This window comes from Tauraco erythrolophus, chromosome 12, assembly GCF_009769465.1.
Source record: "Tauraco erythrolophus isolate bTauEry1 chromosome 12, bTauEry1.pri, whole genome shotgun sequence".
Lineage (NCBI taxonomy): Eukaryota > Metazoa > Chordata > Aves > Musophagiformes > Musophagidae > Tauraco > Tauraco erythrolophus.
Genome location: NC_141476.1, coordinates 21,073,413 through 21,092,215, shown reverse-complemented (window position 1 = coordinate 21,092,215; position 18,803 = coordinate 21,073,413). Strand labels below are relative to the sequence as shown.

The window sequence follows — 18,803 nt, the reverse complement described above, 5'->3', positions numbered from 1 at the left end:
CAGTAAATAGATGTGTTTATCTGTTAATAGTATTTGAATATGCACTCATTCATTTGAACGGATTCCCATGATTTCTCACCCAGCAAATGCCTAGAAATTGAGTAAAAGCAAAATAAGAACAATTCTAGTCCGCAAGGAGAAAGAAAACAACATTATAGTTAGACAACGGAAGTTATTCCAAGTCAAACTGAAGTGTTTCTGAACATCAGACACATCTGGGAAGCATATGTACAGGAAACAGCTCAGCCTGAGAGTTGTATGTCACTGAAATTACAGAGGTAAGGAAACATTATATTAGCCCTGAGTTTTGAACCTTTGGATCCTGTACACTTCTGCAGTTAAATAGATTCTTCCAAAGTAAAGCTGTAATAAGTAAAGAGTTTCAGATATTTAAAATAATTATTAGTGTTTATCAGACTTCAGAAAGATGTCTAGTTTTCCAATTTTAGATCACCAAAAACTGCAAAGAGAGTTTTATGCTCCATGGTCAGCAACTCCAAAAGATCAAAATGCAGATCATTCCCTTTAAACTATCCTGGTACTGACTGATGATTCCGGTTGGACTACAGCATGGCTAACAAAATGGAAGTCATCTGAGCTCATAACTAATTATGTACACTAACAAAGTGCTTTAAAATGGACATGGCATGTTATCAACCTTATTGTTCATTGCCTGACCACCAAAAGATCAGTTTCCTATGATAACTAGTCTTTCAAAAAATATATTTCATTCATATATATTTTTATATTACATTGAAGTAAGCTAAACAAGACATTCCCTTAAGGCTACTTCAGAAATCACATAAATATAATGAATAGGAGAACTAAAATAAATATAAATAACATCTATTTTAGACACTTGATGCAAACCTCAGCATGTTTCAGTAAATCTTCTTTTATGATCAGAACATGGGAGTTGCAGATATCCTTGTTTCAAGGCAAATTTCACCTGACAGAACTTCTTCTGATGTGGCCTAAGAGAGAAGCTGTGAAATTATCTACATCAAACAGTCAGAGCTTATGTTAAGGAAGGAACTAAAATAATTGGATTGATCAACTAATTTTCATAATATATATGGGAAATAAAGACTGCTTGGCAAATAAAGCGATTTGCACTTTTTCTGAGTGAGTTACTCCATAATCCCCACAATATAAAGCCATAAAAGGGATTTCAAATATACTTCTAAAACCTATTCCAAAACAAAACCCAATAGATTCACTCTCATTTTTGTAGTAATGTACTTTGATATTTTACAAATCCTTTTTTCTCAAATCTTTTCAACGCAAGGATTCTCAAACTATTGTTTGTGCTCAGCCATAATCTCTGATGCCATTCCTGATGCTGCAAAAATTGAAAAACTTAAAATCCAACCAAAATGAAAATCAGAATTGCTCTTTTTTAACTCTTTAACTCTTACCTGTAAAGTACCTCATGACAGCATCCAAGAATAGCAAAGTCAGAGAACCAATTTCTTATTTCAGTTAAGCATTTCTCTACAAGTTTTGACTGAGTCAATGATCCACCCCACCCCACCCCTCCCCAAGCAATTTTTACTATATATCAGAGCCTTCTCTAAACTTCGGGGGTGCCTAATCATGATACCAATGTGTTTTGGTCTTTCCTGTGCAAAAATAATTCAAACCACATTTTTTCCATAGCATGAAGTTACGAGATCTTTACAGAGAATAACACCTCCATTGACACAGGCAAGAACAATCAATTGTACTATAAATATGGACTTTGAAACAGCAAGCAATGTGGTGTAGGCAGTAGGTGTAGGTTCTTACCTACTCCTGCTCTCCTTTAAAGATGCAGTTTAACTCCCAAGAGCAGAATATTCTCAATTTTAACAGTAAAATCCAACTAAAGGGGCACAAATCTGGGAAAGATGAAGAAAGACATTTAGACATGCTGCTTGGACACGTCCATGGGCAAGTGAAATAAAAACTGGGACAAATAAACCACTAAAGTTTACTTAAGCAGCATATTTTATATGTAAGCTGTATTTAGAAACCAAGAAAAAAAAAAAAGACAAGGTTTAAACGTAACCACATTGCTTTAGTTATTTACATAATAAAAATGAAAATGTAGAGAGTTATATCCATAACAGACTGCTTTTAAGGTGAAGATACTAATGTCAAAATGTCAATGATATTTGTTTGTATTTGTAGCAGTCAGAACGGGTAAGCAATCATTAACTTGTCAAATAACAGATAAAAGGCAGCGCTGCAGTCCAAAGTAGGTCATCTTCCACCTTATTCAGCTGATTTTCAGACTGTTTCGTCATCACTCATGTCCCAGATCTGCAACAAAAAAGGAAGTGTAATTTTAGTTTGTGGAGTTCAAATATGCTTTTAATATACCTTTATAAAGTTAGTATTACTGTTTAAAAGGAAAAACAAATAATGTTTATGGACTGTTGACTAGCACCAATGGAGCTTCACGTAAAATTCAGTATTTTTCTCTACTGTTAACAACCTACACACCACTCATTATTTATAATTTTGGGGATATTTTTTAACATACGCTTTTCAACATTTGTCCCTGTAACTGTCAGTTTGGTTATTTGCTATTTATTATCAGTTACGGCAAGCCGTAGACCAAAAACCAGACATTTTGTTTTGGTTTGCTGACTCACTGGCACAAACTCAATCTGGATAATCACTCATAATAAATAGCACGCTTTACTAAACACTGCAGAAAATTTTCAAGACTTTAATGAAGAATTAGTTGTTCTCCAAGAATTAATTTTGCACCCAAGCAGTAGATCTCACAAATAGCAGCACAAAGATGAAAAGTTATATGGAAATTCGTCCTTTCCTATTGTTTAAAGAAATTTCAAAACTGCACAGATTTTTTTTCTTCTGCAGTACAATATAATCAAACTTTTACTTTGCTACTCGCCCATGTTCAGTAAGTGTTTGTAGATTGGGGGGAAAACAGTGAGTATTTTCACAGAACATCAAGGAATCTGGCATCCTTGTGAACATACTCCGGTGACTGATAGAAATTCATACCAGTTACCAGGGAGCAGAATGCACGATCTGAGGAAAAATACAAGGACTTGCAAGGACAACTATTTAGCGGGGAGCAGGGTGAAGGAGAGAACATATTGCGAATACATGCTACAAGCCGTTTCTTCCAGAGAAATGTGGGTGCTCTTAAAAGTTGGGGTTTTTTTATGATTTTTTGGAAGTTTAGCTCATGGCAAGTACCCTCTTCCCACTTGGCAGGGTTTGCAGTAGCCTGGGATCAAGACTAACATGGATACTTAGCTTTGAGTTGCATTTAATAATATCATAGTACCAATTTTATAATATATAAAACTACCTGTGACTCAGAGCATTTCAAACTTGCCTAAATTAGCAGCATCACTGCTGGAGTACCATGACAAGTCTTTTGGATTACAGGAGCAAGAATGCCATTTCTATGGGCTACAGCACTCGAAACCGCCAGTCCCTCACTGCAAACCACCTAACGCAAAAGGAGCAGCATCAGTCCTTTGTCCCTCTGGAAAACGAAATTCAGTTCATTTGTTCCAAAACATAACTTGTGTGTTGGCATAAAGTAACCCGCTAAGTTGTTCTCTCGTTTTACATCCTGACCACTAAAATATATCCGAAGAAATACAGAATGTGAACAGTTATTTAGGCTGTAAATTCTTCAGGGCACAAAGGAGTATTTTACCCATATCCAGCGTCTAGTACAATGGGGCAGTGTTCACAGTTGCATTGTCTGACACACATGCGTTAGTGTTAGACAATAAAAAACACAAACAAGCCCATTTCTAGACAGGCAACAATGAATATTGACTTACAGCTTTAATAAACCCCTTCAAGACAAAATGTAGGATTTCTGGAATTCGAAAACACTCTGAAAAATAGGTCTTCGAATCCAACTTCAGAAAACATATAAACCCAAATATTTCTATGCAGTGCTACAAGCTGTGCAAAATGAAAACTCTGAATGGCAAGATTTTCTCAATTCCTAGAAGCGTTGCAAAATGGTGGTGTAAATCCTTATGGAAAATACTGAAGGAACAGTTTGTTTACAAAAGGAAAAAAGTTTTCATCCTGCCCTAGATGAGCAGCTTGAAGCTTGCCAAGGCAAACACAAATGTCCAGCTCACCAGTCAGGGTCAAGGATGTGGAAAATAAATACAAAAAACAAAATCTTTAAATAGAGTTTATGCTATGATTCGAGTTGGCAAAAAGCAAGAAATCCAAAGTTCAGCCTGATAGCCCTCTTTGGCCAGCCCACTCCAGTCTCTGCAAACAAAGCCCGTAGACTGTAACCCTCACAAACACACCTCTCTGTCAAAGCAGCACAAGAAATACTTTCAAAAATACACCGCGAGGTGATGCAAAGGCAAAAGTGAAAGAAGCCAATCGACAGCCCTAAAAAAAATCTTCTTTATCTACTAAGCAGATAGAGCGGGAGCGCAGCCAGCTGCTCTGCTCTGCGCTTTCCCACCATCCCTTCCGACCCACGGCGTGCAGTGAGAAGGCAAGGACGCTCTGCCTTCTGCCTGCTCAGTTTTTATGGAGAAAGGCTGGAAAGGGTGCCAGTTACACTCGTAACCTTGGATATGAACATACTTCCATCCAGGAACCAGCTAGCTGCTCCGCAGTTCCTGTAAAGCTCGGAGAGCCTTCTGCCTTGGTGCGCAAGGCCCGCCTTACTCTAACAGCCCACAGGATACAAACAGCAGCTCCAACGGCATCGTGCTTTCTTTTTGCTGAAACTAAGGGGAAGGAAGCAGTTCCCTGGATTTGGCCTCAATCGTGGAGGACAGGCAACCCACTGAGGGCCTCAAGTAACATGAAGACTAACAGTGCCCATGCACTGCAGAGCCAGCAGCAGTGCCCACCAGGTCAGTGAGGAACTACAGCATCATCAGCAGAGGATGAAAGTGAAAAGAATGACAGTTAGATTGGCTCCTATCTAAAGCACAGCTCTTTTCTAGGAGGCTCTTAACATAAAAATATTTGCAAAAAGACTGAAACTGAGGTTCAGAGGTATTTAACCACTACGCAAACATCCTGGATTGAGGAGAATTATTTTTAAATGTCTTCAAAGCATGCTATTACTTTACTTCCAGGAGAACAGACAGTTTTATAAGACAGTTTACACCTCATCTAACTATCAGAGTAGTCACAACCATAGAATCATAGAATGGTTTGTGTTCGAAGGGACTTCAAAGATCATCTAGTTCCAACCCCCCTGCCATGGGCAGGGACACCCTCCACTACACCCAGCTGCTCAAAGCCCCATCCAACCTGGCCTTGAACACCTCCAGGGAGAGGGCATAGCATTATGTGTCGAAACTTACTCGGGTTTATAAAGAACAAAGTAGAAGTACCTTAATAAATGACATGCAGAGGGGAGAGAAGAACATGAAACAAAAGGGAAAAATTCAATACAAAAGTTAACAACTGCGCGTTAACCTAAAGAAAACAAGCTACAGGATATTGTGTAAAAGAGGTCGTGTTAAATGTCAGTACCGACAGCTAAATTACAATATATCATAGGCTCCTAGTCAACAGCAACACACACTTTTATGAAAAGACATTTAAACTAGATAGACTATGACTATGCAAAATTCAGATATTACTTTTTAGAGTGAAATTTTTCAGAGGAGAAATCTTAATGACATACAGAAAGCCAGGAAAGACAACATCTGAAATGACTGTCGTGACAAGAATCTGATATCCAAACCAAGCTGTGAATTTGGATTTTGTTTTCACTTCTCTTCTGTCCTGCAGCACATCTGGGTGAGTTGAACCTAAATGCAGCCACAGGCAATGACAGGAGAAGTCATAAAATAGGAAGATAATAAACCAGCTGTCAAAACCAACCCAGTCTGCACAAATCTGGACAGATTATCTGAATGCACCTGTTTCTTCAAATACGTGCTTTTATATTCAAACTTCTTTGCAGAAGTTCTTAAATTTCAGACATAATTTATATCTATTCAGGATAAGAGAATTCCCACTCTCGTTTTCTTAAGTATTTTTTTATATATACAATAGGAAGGATGGAGAAAAACACACCTGTGTATTAACTGTTCACAAGTTCCCACTGATTGATTTTACACAGTTCCAGATTGGATGTTCAATAAATCCTACCGAATAGGGAGTTTTGCATTTCCTTCATACAACGGTAACACCTAGTACCTGAAATTTAACTTCCATGACAATGGTTCCAAAATTGGTGTTCACCTACTGGAGCAGGTAGTGGCTTTGCATCTTAGAATTAACACATGTAATTCAAATAGATAATGACTGTTTATCTTATAAACAAACTCGCAAGAATATAAATGTATCCCTAGGATATTCTTAAAAAGTTTCTTGCCAACATGGATCTAGCAGGATTTGCCTCAAAAATGGCTACCTCGTTAAGAGAGACAAAACAACCAACCAACCAACTCCCAAATGTACTATTTTCTACACACAACTGAGATAAATTATACATACACATGTACCAAAACACTCTGCTTAGAAAAACCTGGAATAGTTTTATGATGTAAACCACAGTATTTACTATGCTCCAAATACGGTGAGGAGTAAGTAAAGAGTAAAATTCTACAGGCAGAAGCAAGGGCTAAAAATTAGTCGTTACATACATCAAACAGCACAGCTGAGTATCACATGAGAACATACGGCTTCCCAGGTCAATTAAGGCTTATCATATCTTAGTCTTTGATCTAGAAATGTACACTTACTCAGGAAATCTGAGTAAATGAAAAAAAAAAGAATACATTCAAGCATATGTTTAAATTTAAAACAACTAAATTCTTGTATAGCTATAAAATGTGGGGGTTTTAATAGATATTAGGTTAAACATGTTTTTGTTCTGTGCTCTACCAGAGAGACAACACATCAGAACTTTTGGCAGCCTAAACTACTTTACAAAATGTGTGTGTACGTGTGCCTAAATATACTTGTACTAGAAATGAACGAGACACAGCAGGCTGCATAACACGCCTCGTGCGACTTGTTCAGTATTCTCCTTGGTCTACTGGCTGTATCTTTGAGGAATGGCAAAAGAAATGAAATTGTAACTTGAAATTCATTAAACACCTGCAAGTTCTAACGTGTGACTTCTTCAGACTTCACGGCATAGACTGTGGGTTAATTACAAAGTTCAGCACCCTCCTTTCATCTTGGATCCCGACGCACAGTAAGCACTACCCTTCATCTCACTGAAACTGAAAACACTTCAAGCATTTTGCATATTCAACAACTCCTTCCCCATCCCCCTTTCCCACAGGAAAAAAAAAGCTGTAAATGAACAACGAACATGATCAGTATTCTACACTAACCCGAGCGCTTAGTTTTGTTCAGAATTTATATCGAGACGCATGTCAGAGCCTGCACAGAGCACTCTATGGTGAGGTAATTTCTTTGCTGTCTAAGAAACCAAGGTAATGCTCTTCCACAAGGATCCACTCTTACCTTTTTTTTTTTTTTTTTCAGAAGTGGCTGCTAACTTTCTATAATTAAATTATAGCTAAAATGAGTTTTGGCTATAATCTGAAGAATTAACTACAGATTATCAGGTACTTCTTACTTTGGTTGATATAGGACTTACAAACTTAAACATACACAAAAAGAAATCAAACTTAAAAAAAGAATATCAAAGTCAAGGATTATAAAAACTGTGCTTCCTTCCTCAAGCTGCATTATTTAAATAGCAGGTGGAGAAAATAATGGATAATTTTTCCAGATCCCTGTACACAATGGTCCTACCCTAGCTAGTTGACCCAGCTGGCAAATTCCTGGCATCCCTAGTACTTACACAAGTTCTTTTTTTCTGTCTCTGCCTTCACAGCCTTTCCTGTCTGAACAGTTTACCATCTTGCAATAAAATTCAAGTCCATCAACGGTGTCCTTTTTTTCAATGACGGTGTCCCTGACTGGTGCTTGGTTTCCCTTTATATCCTTTCCAAAATTCTGTATTTTCAGCCCATAACCACAGCTTAAAATCTAGGTCAAGGTCAGGAGGCATTCTCATTTTGATCTCAACCAACAGCAACCATTTGAGTTCCTCTTGCATGCAATTCTCTTAAATGTATGTAATACTTCTCATGAGTGGCCTCACTTTTCATACAAACTGCAAACACTACCCCTCTCAAAACCATCCGACTGATTTCCATCTTGTCAGATGAAGTGTGTTTAAGAACCCTACCATCACCTTTCAGGACATCTCTTCTTTTTTCCTCTGATGCTCTCCATTCTATCAAGCTAATTTCTATCCCTTTACCGTTTACTCAATGTTTTTATCCTTTTTATCCAGCATCTAGTGTTCTGGGAGCTTGGGACAGAGGGATCACAGTCTTTTCCTGAAAATGTCCTCTTCCGAGATGGGTTTTATACTTTGACCTACCTACATTTGAGCTGTTACTGCAACAGTTGGTCAATGCACATATTCAGCAAGCTCCTTAGCACATGGACTTAGCTGGCTCAGACACTTGAAACCAAACTATTTTTTTCTAAATATCTGGTAGAACTGGCATCTGAAGATTCCAAATACTTTGAAAGATATGTTTAAGAACAAAACAGAAAAAGGCAAGTAAACAGTACAGAAAGTATTTGTTTACAGTGTAAACCTTTAGCTCAAAAGCCTTTTTAATACCCTCTAATAATATGTTCCAAACATACAAATAGTAGCACTGGTCAGTAATTAGTCCCTTCTGTTTTACAGCAGTTTTCCTAGGTATTAATCAGATTATATGAAAACATTAATAAAAAGGATTTTTTTTTTACATGACTAACAGTCAATGAAACAATACAACAAAAGCAACAAAAAAATATGCATGGTAGGGTTTTTTTGGTATAAGAATGCCTCAGACACATTTCCTTCCGTTGTTTCTTGTTTTACGAGAAAAAAAACAAAGCAGAGAAGCAAGCAAATACAAAACCAATTTCTAACCCCTTCTAAAAGTGCTTTAGAGCTGAAAACGCCATTTTTCAGGACACAGAGCTTCAGTTGTTCAAATGATGTATAGCTAAGAGGATGGTTTCTACTATTAAGGCAGTTTCTACTATTATTTTCTTTTCCTCAGGCTCTTAAAAATTGAAAACAAACAAGTGAGAAAACAAACAATCACCCCCCCACCAAGCAGGTTTGATGACTACATTATTCTATTTTGCGTGGGATTTTAAACTTCATTTTACTACCACCAAAAGGCAACTATCCAACAAAGCCACAACTAATGTAATACTGTCACAGTAATGATTAGATCTGATATAAACCCTTTGACTGAAATGAAAATCAAAACATTATAGTATAGAAAAGTATACACTCAAATTCTTCTATCATCTTCCTCCTCCGATATGCTCAGATTTTACATTAAAAATAAAAATATGCTTATGTCTATATTAATGACATTGCTCAATCCTGCAAGAAAATCACAACGTAGATGTAAACACACACTTACTTTCAAGGGTTTCACAGACTTGTCCAGGAAATCTAGATCATATACATAAGAGGAGCTCTCAGAATAATTAACACCATTTACACACCTGACTCTATGCCATTCCAACTACACCGACTGCATTTGTTTTGCTGTAAATCAAGAGCTTGTCACGTTCCACTACAGCTTTTTAATTCACAGGTGTTGCATAACTGCTAAGGCCTGTAAATTAGCTTTCGGGTCATACAGAATCAAACATTTGATAGTGATCAAAAAAGAGCAGTGCTTTACTACACAAGCTATTCAAATGAATTTCAGAAATAAACAATTCAGAAACAATAAAGGGATTATAAAACTGAAGGCACACTCAGTAGTCTAATATGGGGTCACAGAATTGACCAAAGTCAATTGGAGGATAACTCTGGAAATCATTTTGTCAATTCCTCACTCAAAGCAGGGCCAGCAAGATCACCTTGTTCAGGGTCTTGTCCAGTTGAGTTTTAAATATTTCTGAGATTTCACAGCCTCTCTAAGAATCCTGCTCCAGTGTTTTACTTTAGCTCCAAACATAAGATTAAATCATCTCTTGAAACCAGGTTCATTTTTGTCAAATCAGCCCATACCCATCACATATCCATAAATTTGTGGATATTACCACATCATCGCTATCCTCCCAAAGCTTCTTTATAGCACCTGCGCATGGTTGACAGACATCAGCACCTTCCTGACAGGAACAGCAGACTCATCTACTTCCAACCTTTTCAACAGCTTAAAGATGCTTAAAGATGCCCACCTCAAATACTGCGTCCAGTTCTGGTGTCCCCACCATAAGAGAGACATAGATTTGTTGGAGCGTGTTCAGAGGAGGGCCACAAAGATGGGCCAGGGGCTGGAGCACCTCTGCTACGAGTAGAGGTTGCAGGAGCTGGGATTGTTCAGCCTTGAAAAGAGAAGACTTATTAGGGGGGACCTAATAGCTGCCTTCCAATACCTGAAGGGAACCTACAGGAAGGCTGGGGAGGGACTTTTTACAAGAGTGTCCACTGATAGAACAAGGGGAAATGGGTTTAAGTTGAAGGAGAACAGATTTAGATTAGATCTTAGGAAGAAATTCTTCAGTACGAGGGTGGTAAGACTTTGGAATAAATTGCCCAGAGAAGCTGTGGATGCCCCCTCTCTGGAGGTGTTCAAGGCCAGGTTGGACAGAGCCTTGAGTAGCCTGGTCTAGTTGAGAGGCGTCCCTGCCCATGACAGGGAGGTTGGATTAGATGATCTCTGAGGTCCCTTCCAGCCTGTGCCATTCTATGATTCTATGATGCGAAGTTATAAAGGTACAGTTCTGTTCACCTAATAAACCACATAACCCCTATATTCAACAGAAATTCAGCCCACAACTAGATGGCTGGTCAGACAGAGGATGCGCTCCTGGATGCTGCTGTGACAGTCTGTGTGAAGACTCAATCATCTCACCACTCTTCGTGGAGAGAGAGATTTGGGGTGGAAGAAGGAACTAAGATCGGTATTTGGAAATCGTGTCATATCACAAAGCCAGACTGTCAAATATCAAGAAGACCCTTCAGAACTGGAAAAATCTCTCTTGTATTTTCAAATAAACCCTCAACTTCTACAAGTCAGAAAGAAGTCCACAGAAATTCTTGAAGTTGTATTGCCTGATTAAAGCACACAGACCATTTTCAGATGAGACAACAGAATCCCACAACAAAAAGTATTACTGGAAGGTCATCTAACTCAGGTACGAGTCGTGTTTCAATCCCACGCCTACGGTAATCAACCACACTCCATTCTTACAAAGTGTAGCTGGCAAAGACAAACAAAACACACATTATTCTAAATAATTCTAAAATCAATAATATTCAGCTCAATTCCCATTATCAGAAAATAATATTTGGCAGAGAAAACTAACACGGGTTTCCCACATGCAGTTATGTCATCTTACATGCACATTTTGTACACATCTGCAGCATAACCATATTTCCTCTAGTGCTCGGTATACAACACATAACTAATAGAAAACTTGAAAAGCAATCAAAATACCAATTCATTATAATTTTGATTTATCCAGTGACCTCACTAATCTCATCATTGCTTCCATGGAGATACATGTGGTGTATACATAACATTTCTATCTTGCGGAGGAGGCATCAAGAAGTTCTGGAAAACTTTCTTCTCTCTCCCGCACAAAAAGAATGCTCTTCGTATAGTTAGGAACTAAAGTAATTTCTGAAGACACCAGCTGAAACTAAATGAATAAAGGAAGATGGTTTCCAGTATTAAATGCATTATTGCAGTATCATTTATCAAATGTTTCACGCTATATAGTTCAAAAACTTAGAAGATAAATGCGTTTGTATTAATATCTTATATGTCAGTTTCCCCCATGATTACTATTAAAATCCTCCATGCCACTTTTCCCATTACATTTATCAAATAGGATAAAAATAAATATTATCCAGAAAATGGCAAGTGTTGCTATCAAAGCACAACTAGTAAAATATTTAGATATTAAAGGCAGAGATATTCTAGAAATATAACAGGCAGATCAGGTTTTGGTTTAGTTCTACTGAACCCCTATTGTTTCAAATGGACAGAAAATTAATGTGCAAGAGCACAAGGTGCATCAGCAGTAACAGAACTCTACAAGCACACTGCCTCACTCCTCAAGTATTTGCCATGCTCCCACATTACAGTTTTCTAAACAATAGAGGCAGCCTCACGCTCACTTAGAAACCTGTAGTGACTCAGGAAAGAGTTCTGAAACTACATTTCCAACCCAGATCCAGCTGAAAACTTGTACAAGTGTCATTTTTATGATAACACTCCTGCTAGTATGGAAGCAACTGCACAAACAAGAATTCTAATGATCCCGTGCAGATGCTGTGCTAGGAGGGCCCTGCATGACTCTCAGGATTGTGTAACCCTTTTCAAAATCACTTTTGATTTTCTGACGACATAATTTCAACTTCTATTGAACTAAACCATCATTTGCAAATACTTGTATGTGTCCTAGCTATCAACTCACCTTATTTCATTCTCTCATTTTCCCTTTATCTGCACTGCTAGACCTGCTTTAACAAAGCAGAAACCCACTTGCTCTCCTGTTGGCCTTTCTCATTCCCAGAATCATGGAATGGTTTGGGTTGGAAGGGACCTCAGAGATCATCTAGTTCCAATCCCCCTGCCATGGGCAGAGAAATCCTCCACTACACCAGGTTGCCCAAAGCCTCATCTAACCTGGCCTTGAACACTTCCAGGGATGGAGCATCCACAACTTCTCTGGGCAACCTGTTCCAGTGCCTCACCACCCTCAATGTAAAAAATTTCTTCCTTGTATCTAATCTAAATCTCCCCTCTTTCAGTTTAAATCCATTGCCCCTGTCCTATCACTACACGCCCTTGTAAAAAGTCCCTCTCCAGCTTTCTTGTAGCCCCTTTAGGTACTGGAAAGCTGCTATAAGATCACCCCAGAGCCTTCTCCAGGCTGAACAACCCCGACTCTCTCAGCCTGTCTCCATAGCAGAGGTGCTCCAGCCCTCAGATCATCTTTGTGGCCTCCTCTGGACCCGCTCCAACAGCTCCATGTCCTTCTTGTGTTGAGGGCCCCAGAGCTGAACGCAGCACTGCAGGTGGGGTCTCACAAGAGCAGAGTAGAGGGGCAGAATCACCTCCCTCGACCTGCTGCCCACACTGCTTTGGATGCAGCCCAGGACACGGCTGGCTTTCTGGACTGCCAGCACACATTGTCGGCTTGCGTTGAGCTTCTCATCGACCAGCACTCCCAAGTCCTTTCCCTCAGGGCTGCTCTCAATCCATTCTCCACTCGGAAAACTTGTACTTGTGCTTGGGATTGCCCTGACCCATGTGCAGGACCTTGCACTTGGCCTTGTAGAACTTCAAAAGCTCGTACAGGCCCACCTCTCCAGCCTGTCAGGGTTCCTCTGGATGGCAAGTAAGGATACAGTAAGAAAGCAATATTTTAACAAGCTCCTGACAGCAGGTGAACCTTATTTCAGCCTGATGGCTCTAAACTGTTGGAAGATGGCATGACCATGCCAAGTGACTTGTTTCTCCGAGCGCAGCAAATTGTTCACCAATTCAAAATAAAACCCGTTCTGTTGCACTTCATTATTTGTGTCCCCTGGCTCTGAAAAACAAGAGAAACAACCACAGCCCCTGCAATGTAATCTACCTGGTACAAACCAATGTGTTTGTCACAAGCCTACTGAGTCCCATCGAGCTTAGCAAAGCCCTGTTACAGCATTTCCACAGTATCCCAGTGACACGAGTACGCAGCGTGCCACGCCACGGAGCTCTGCAACGCAGAGTACATTGCAGATGTGCTGGAGTAAAGGCTTCCAATTGCTTACAAGCCAAACAGCTTGTTTTGGCTCTGAATGCTCTTTCCCCCCCATATGGGATTACTTTGATCTTTTTGCCTATTATATGATTGCAATTACACTGAGTTTATAGGATCAACGGGGACCGCAGAAAGAACACATTAATCCAACTGTGAACGACAGAGTGAGAAGCTACTTTTAAAAGTTTGATTGCAGGGCAGCAAATATAGTTAGTATGTTTTCAAAATGGGAATATAAACCAAAGCTGTTCAAGGCATTTTCCATAAAGTTCATCTTAAAAAAAGCAACAGATCTCCTGCACTATGAAAAGATACTGTACATTTTTGTGGCACTAAATTTACCTTATCTTAAATACCTCATTTTTTTTCCCCACTTCACCACCTCCTCTTCCTCCCAAAGAACAAATTGGAACATATTTATGAGGCAGTTCTGCATAATTCTGAACAATGAAGTGTTATATTTCAAACAGAAAACCATAAAATACGTCAGGACCTACAAGGATACCCTCTCACGCTGTGATTCCCAGCAGGATGCACGGGCCACACGATGCCAGGCTACGACAGCATTCGACTGAGCTGTATCCCCAGAGCTCCAACCCGCAGCAGAAAGCAGCGCTGCCACCTCGTCAGGCTGTGCTTGTCCCTCTGTGCCAGGAGGAGCGGGCTCAGGCAGCCATCTGACAATATACTGTGAGTGACACCTTTCAGACGATGTTCAAAACCAAGGTCATACTAATTTATAAACATTTAGGACCATACTACACTTCAAAAAACGGTTTTCTTTTCAGTAGTGAATGAGTCATTTTACCCAGTTTATAACGCTCTTCAGTTCCTTACAGAACTGATAATAAACAGAATTTAAAAGGAACAGGTGATTATATATAGTGCACAGGGGAAAATTGAAGACTCAACATAAACCAAAACAGAAAAGATACTCTGTAAATAATTGAAACTAATATATTGTTTGCAACTCCAATCTTTTTGAACAGAAAAAAACATCCAAGGAGCATTCTCATAATGTTAATTTAAATGTTTGAGTCTAAATTTGAGACACGTAAGATAGTGTTGAATAGCTACAGTGTGGGAGGACTCAGGCAGGCAAATGATTTTATCCAGAATAAACACCTCACAAGAACTATTTGGATCATCTCTTTACTTTGGCAACATATGATCTCGCTCCCTAAATATGGATCTTGTCTTGTGTAAACTGGTATACTTTTGCTGCACAGTGCTCACTGATAAGCTGCATTCTGGCTTGCAACTCCATCTATAATCATCTCGTTCATATTCGTTCTGACTGAACATCTCATTTTGATAACCTTTTTTTGGCTCGATGGAATATTCTTACAAAATGCCAGTGCTGCATTCACCTCTTGTGCAATGCAGAAGACTTAAAAAAACCACCAACAAACACCCAAATTAAACCCCCAAAAATCCTACAAAAAACATCTAACACAAAGCACAGTTTTCTCAGGAGTAGTAATTCTTCCAAAACATCCTCACTGGGAGCTCAGAAAAGTGATACTATCTTGTATTTTCTGTAAAGCTGACCACCTCTCTTGGGTTAACCTTTCAAACGCCTGCTACTTTATTGAAAATTGTATTTAAAAGTTCTTACATAATTCTAGTTTCTCTTTTAGTGTCATAAACAAATGAATTACAATTCCATTGAAACAGTTCTTTCTCTTTATAACAGTACAAAAAACCCTTCTGTTTTAACTAAGAACTGAGGTTTTGCTTTCCTCCACGTCGGAGATGGATGTTTTTCCCTATTTTGTTTTTTATGAGGTGTAACAGAAAATATTTTCTAAGGAGCTAAATCTGAATTACAGTCATATCATACCCAGGCTGTGGTCTAAGACACTACAAAAATAACAACATTAGAGAAAAGAAGTTTCAAAAGACATAAATGACGTTGGTTTCTTCATGACCGTAAGCAGGGCAGTGTTAGCTAAGCACCAGTCATTTCTGCCTTTGAAATCCTCTCCTTTTTTCTCTCTTCTCAGTAATTCAAACCATTCTGGATATTAGAGTCTGCCTTTCTTTGAGCTACACATCAAGACAATTTAAAACAATATCATAAACATTTTTAACATAGTCCTATTTGTCCAGAGGTCCTTGTTAAAGCCCACATCACCTCATGCCTTAAATTCCCTTGGTTTTCTTACTGTTCTGAGAGTTATGCTGATCGCATCAGTCCCATTCAAAGCCCAGATCTACCATTTAGGTCTGTTATTCCAACTACAAATCTTTTTGCCCCTTTGTCTCCTGGCAATACGGTCTCCCTTGTATCACAAACTCTGTGCCTTTCACTGTACGTTATTTCACCGTGCAGCTCAAGCCAGCTCCTGTCTTAAGCTACAGACTGCACGCCATTCTGCCATCAAGGAAAGCTTCCCTTGTCCGTTCATCTATTTTATCAGTTACTCCCACACTGCCCTACCCACAGGGGATAAATTCTCAACCAAAACTGTATGATAACAAGATAATTTGTTCTTTGATATTGCTCAAAACTAAACTCACCACATTCAAGAATCAAAGAAACAAGGGCTACAATAAAATTTTGCTGTTGAAGTAGAATTTCTAAGTACAGCTTCAACCTACTAAAGACAGCAATTTTGTTTTGAGGGAGAATTAAAACAGGATATAAAAAGCAGGAATTATTTCCTTTGTTGCCCCTCTGCACAATATTTAATATAATGATACACAGTCCGCTTTCATTGTAAAGATGAAGCAAAGTTTTCCTTTGTCTTCAAGTCATGTGCTGTTTCTTCCACTGATAAGACTATGTAGCCAACAAAACTTGGCATAGTCAGTCTTTATAAATTATTCCAGATATACAGAGCTATAACTGAGAGAATAAGCTGGTTTAGAATTGTGCACTCTTCAGATAAGGCAAACTTTGAAGAAACGGGAAGAATCTTCCTAGTCCCATATATTTCACCTAAACGAATGATTTTCTTTAAAAAAGCAATTCCTTCTTTCTCTAAAACAAAACGGCAATTCAGTAACTCCTTTCAGTTACTGTATCCAACAGTAAAGTACAGAATAAAACCCTTTATGAAAATAAATTTTTAAAATTTATTTGGCTCAACTTTGATTTAAACTAGCTCTTAGCATTGAAAATAAAGATTTACCAAGAAATTCAGGGAATAAATGGTATATAAAGTTCACTGTGTCAGATACTTCTCTAACTTCTTAGTAAAGTATTTCCTCTCTCTGTTCCAGCAAATAATTGGCTGTGGAATCAGATAACAGACTCCTCGGAGTAGCACGTACAGAGAGAAGAAAAGGCAATGGGCACAAGTTGCAACAAGAGAAATTCTGTCTGGACATAAGGAAAAAATGTCAAGTGACAGTGGTTAAGCACTGGGACAAGCTGCCCACGGATTCAGCCCTGCACTGAGGAGGAAGCTGGATGCTTCCAGAGCTCCCTTCCAGTCCTGATTTTCTATGATTCTGTAACGTACTGAATAACTGGTAGTTAGGTGTTGTAATTAAAGTCGTATGAATATTATTAGGTAACTTAGATGACTTAGTTATATTTGTCATGAACAATTAAATCCTCTAATGAGTTTAGCATCTCAACTGAATCTTACCTACTTTAAAGGCTTATTTGTTGGTGGAGGAGGGAGGATTGCTAAGGGAAAGAGGGGATGGCATTTCTTTGTCATGTGCTGCTCAGCATGCACCGCGGTGAAGTTCCATTCCCAGCTGCAAACCCTAGGTAGCAAAGTTTTAACCAAATCCTGTCTAATTATTTTAATACAGAACAAATAACCTACACTTATTACAAATACACACTTTATAATTCTTCTTTTGAAAGTCATGGAACTGTTTTCCAGTTCAAAAGGTTTCTGAAAGACTGAACGATTAGCTGTCATAGTCTGATGCAGTCATTTCCTGCTAATCTGATATCCAAATATTGTTGCTCTCGCTGACTTTGGCGATGTAAGGAAGTAGCTGCTCATGGAAACTTTTGTATTCCTTTGTCTTTGTAGTAACACAGCTCAATTAAAATTTCAACGACTAAAAAAGTTCCATAATATTAACCAACAATACCGAGGCATTAAAAAACCCCAACCCATTAACAATCATATCTCAGGTTTGGATCTGTATGCTTCATTTTCTGTGGTGGTTTCTCTAAAGATCACTCAATACTTTAAATTCACTAGCTTCAGAAAATGTCTCTAATTACCAAATAGACATGAGACAGATATGAAAGTAGGAAGCCTAAAGGAAACAGGTCTGCCTCGGAGAAAAGCCCATATGTATCCGGTCTGCCAGCCTACCTCAGCAGATAAATGACTCTTCGAGGGCTCTCAGGACAGCAGGTTCTCCCCCAACTGGACACCACCCATAATAACTTATCACTGGACCAATGCCCACAGTGATCACACTATTCAGCATGATAAACCTAGTCTTTTCTCTCTCAGAGCTTTTATCAGTGACTTCCCTGTTCCTTGTCTTATTTAACACAATAGCAAACAGTTCCCCCGACACCAGCTTCACAGCATCAGTCCCCAGTTCCATTTGCATCCTGGAGATACCACTCCAGAGTTCTAAACTTACATTCAAGAGCCTCCACATTAAAGAAAAATTCTCAGATTCTTTTTGTGAGTCACGATGACAAGAAAACTGTTGTGGTCATGTATAAACATCGCTGAGTTTTCCTACTTTGTTTTCATATAAAGCTAGGTTTGCATTTTCTGGCTATGTTAAGTATTGCTTCCAAGGAATTAGAAAAACTAGAAAAATCCAGAGACTGGAAGTGGTTTTATTTATGCAAAGACTAAGGCACTCCTTGAAAAGTTACAGTTCTTGAGTAAACCTTAAAACGAAGAGAACATGAACAGCTAAAACATTTTTGCGCAGACTGAAAACCTCCTCTACCAGTTGGGAACAAGCTGGAACTTGCACAGGGCCCCGCACACACTGGCAAACATCTTAATTGTTCAGAGCAGACAAAGTCTGTTTAGTCATGTCTGCTGAAGTGGGAAGGATATTAC

General features: G+C 38.8%; 1 protein-coding gene across 1 annotated transcript in view; it reads right to left on the bottom strand.

Moving 5' to 3' along the window:
- Positions 1 to 1,698: 1,698 nt before the first annotated feature.
- The window catches only part of ATG7 (autophagy related 7), a 109,093-nt gene continuing 91,988 nt past the window's right edge, over positions 1,699 to 18,803 (bottom strand). Inside the window, exon 19 of the mRNA XM_086618875.1 lies at positions 1,699 to 2,304. Within this exon, the coding sequence (XP_086475001.1) occupies positions 2,272 to 2,304 (33 nt within the window). The 3' untranslated portion in view covers positions 1,699 to 2,271. The remainder of the gene's footprint in view (positions 2,305 to 18,803) is intronic.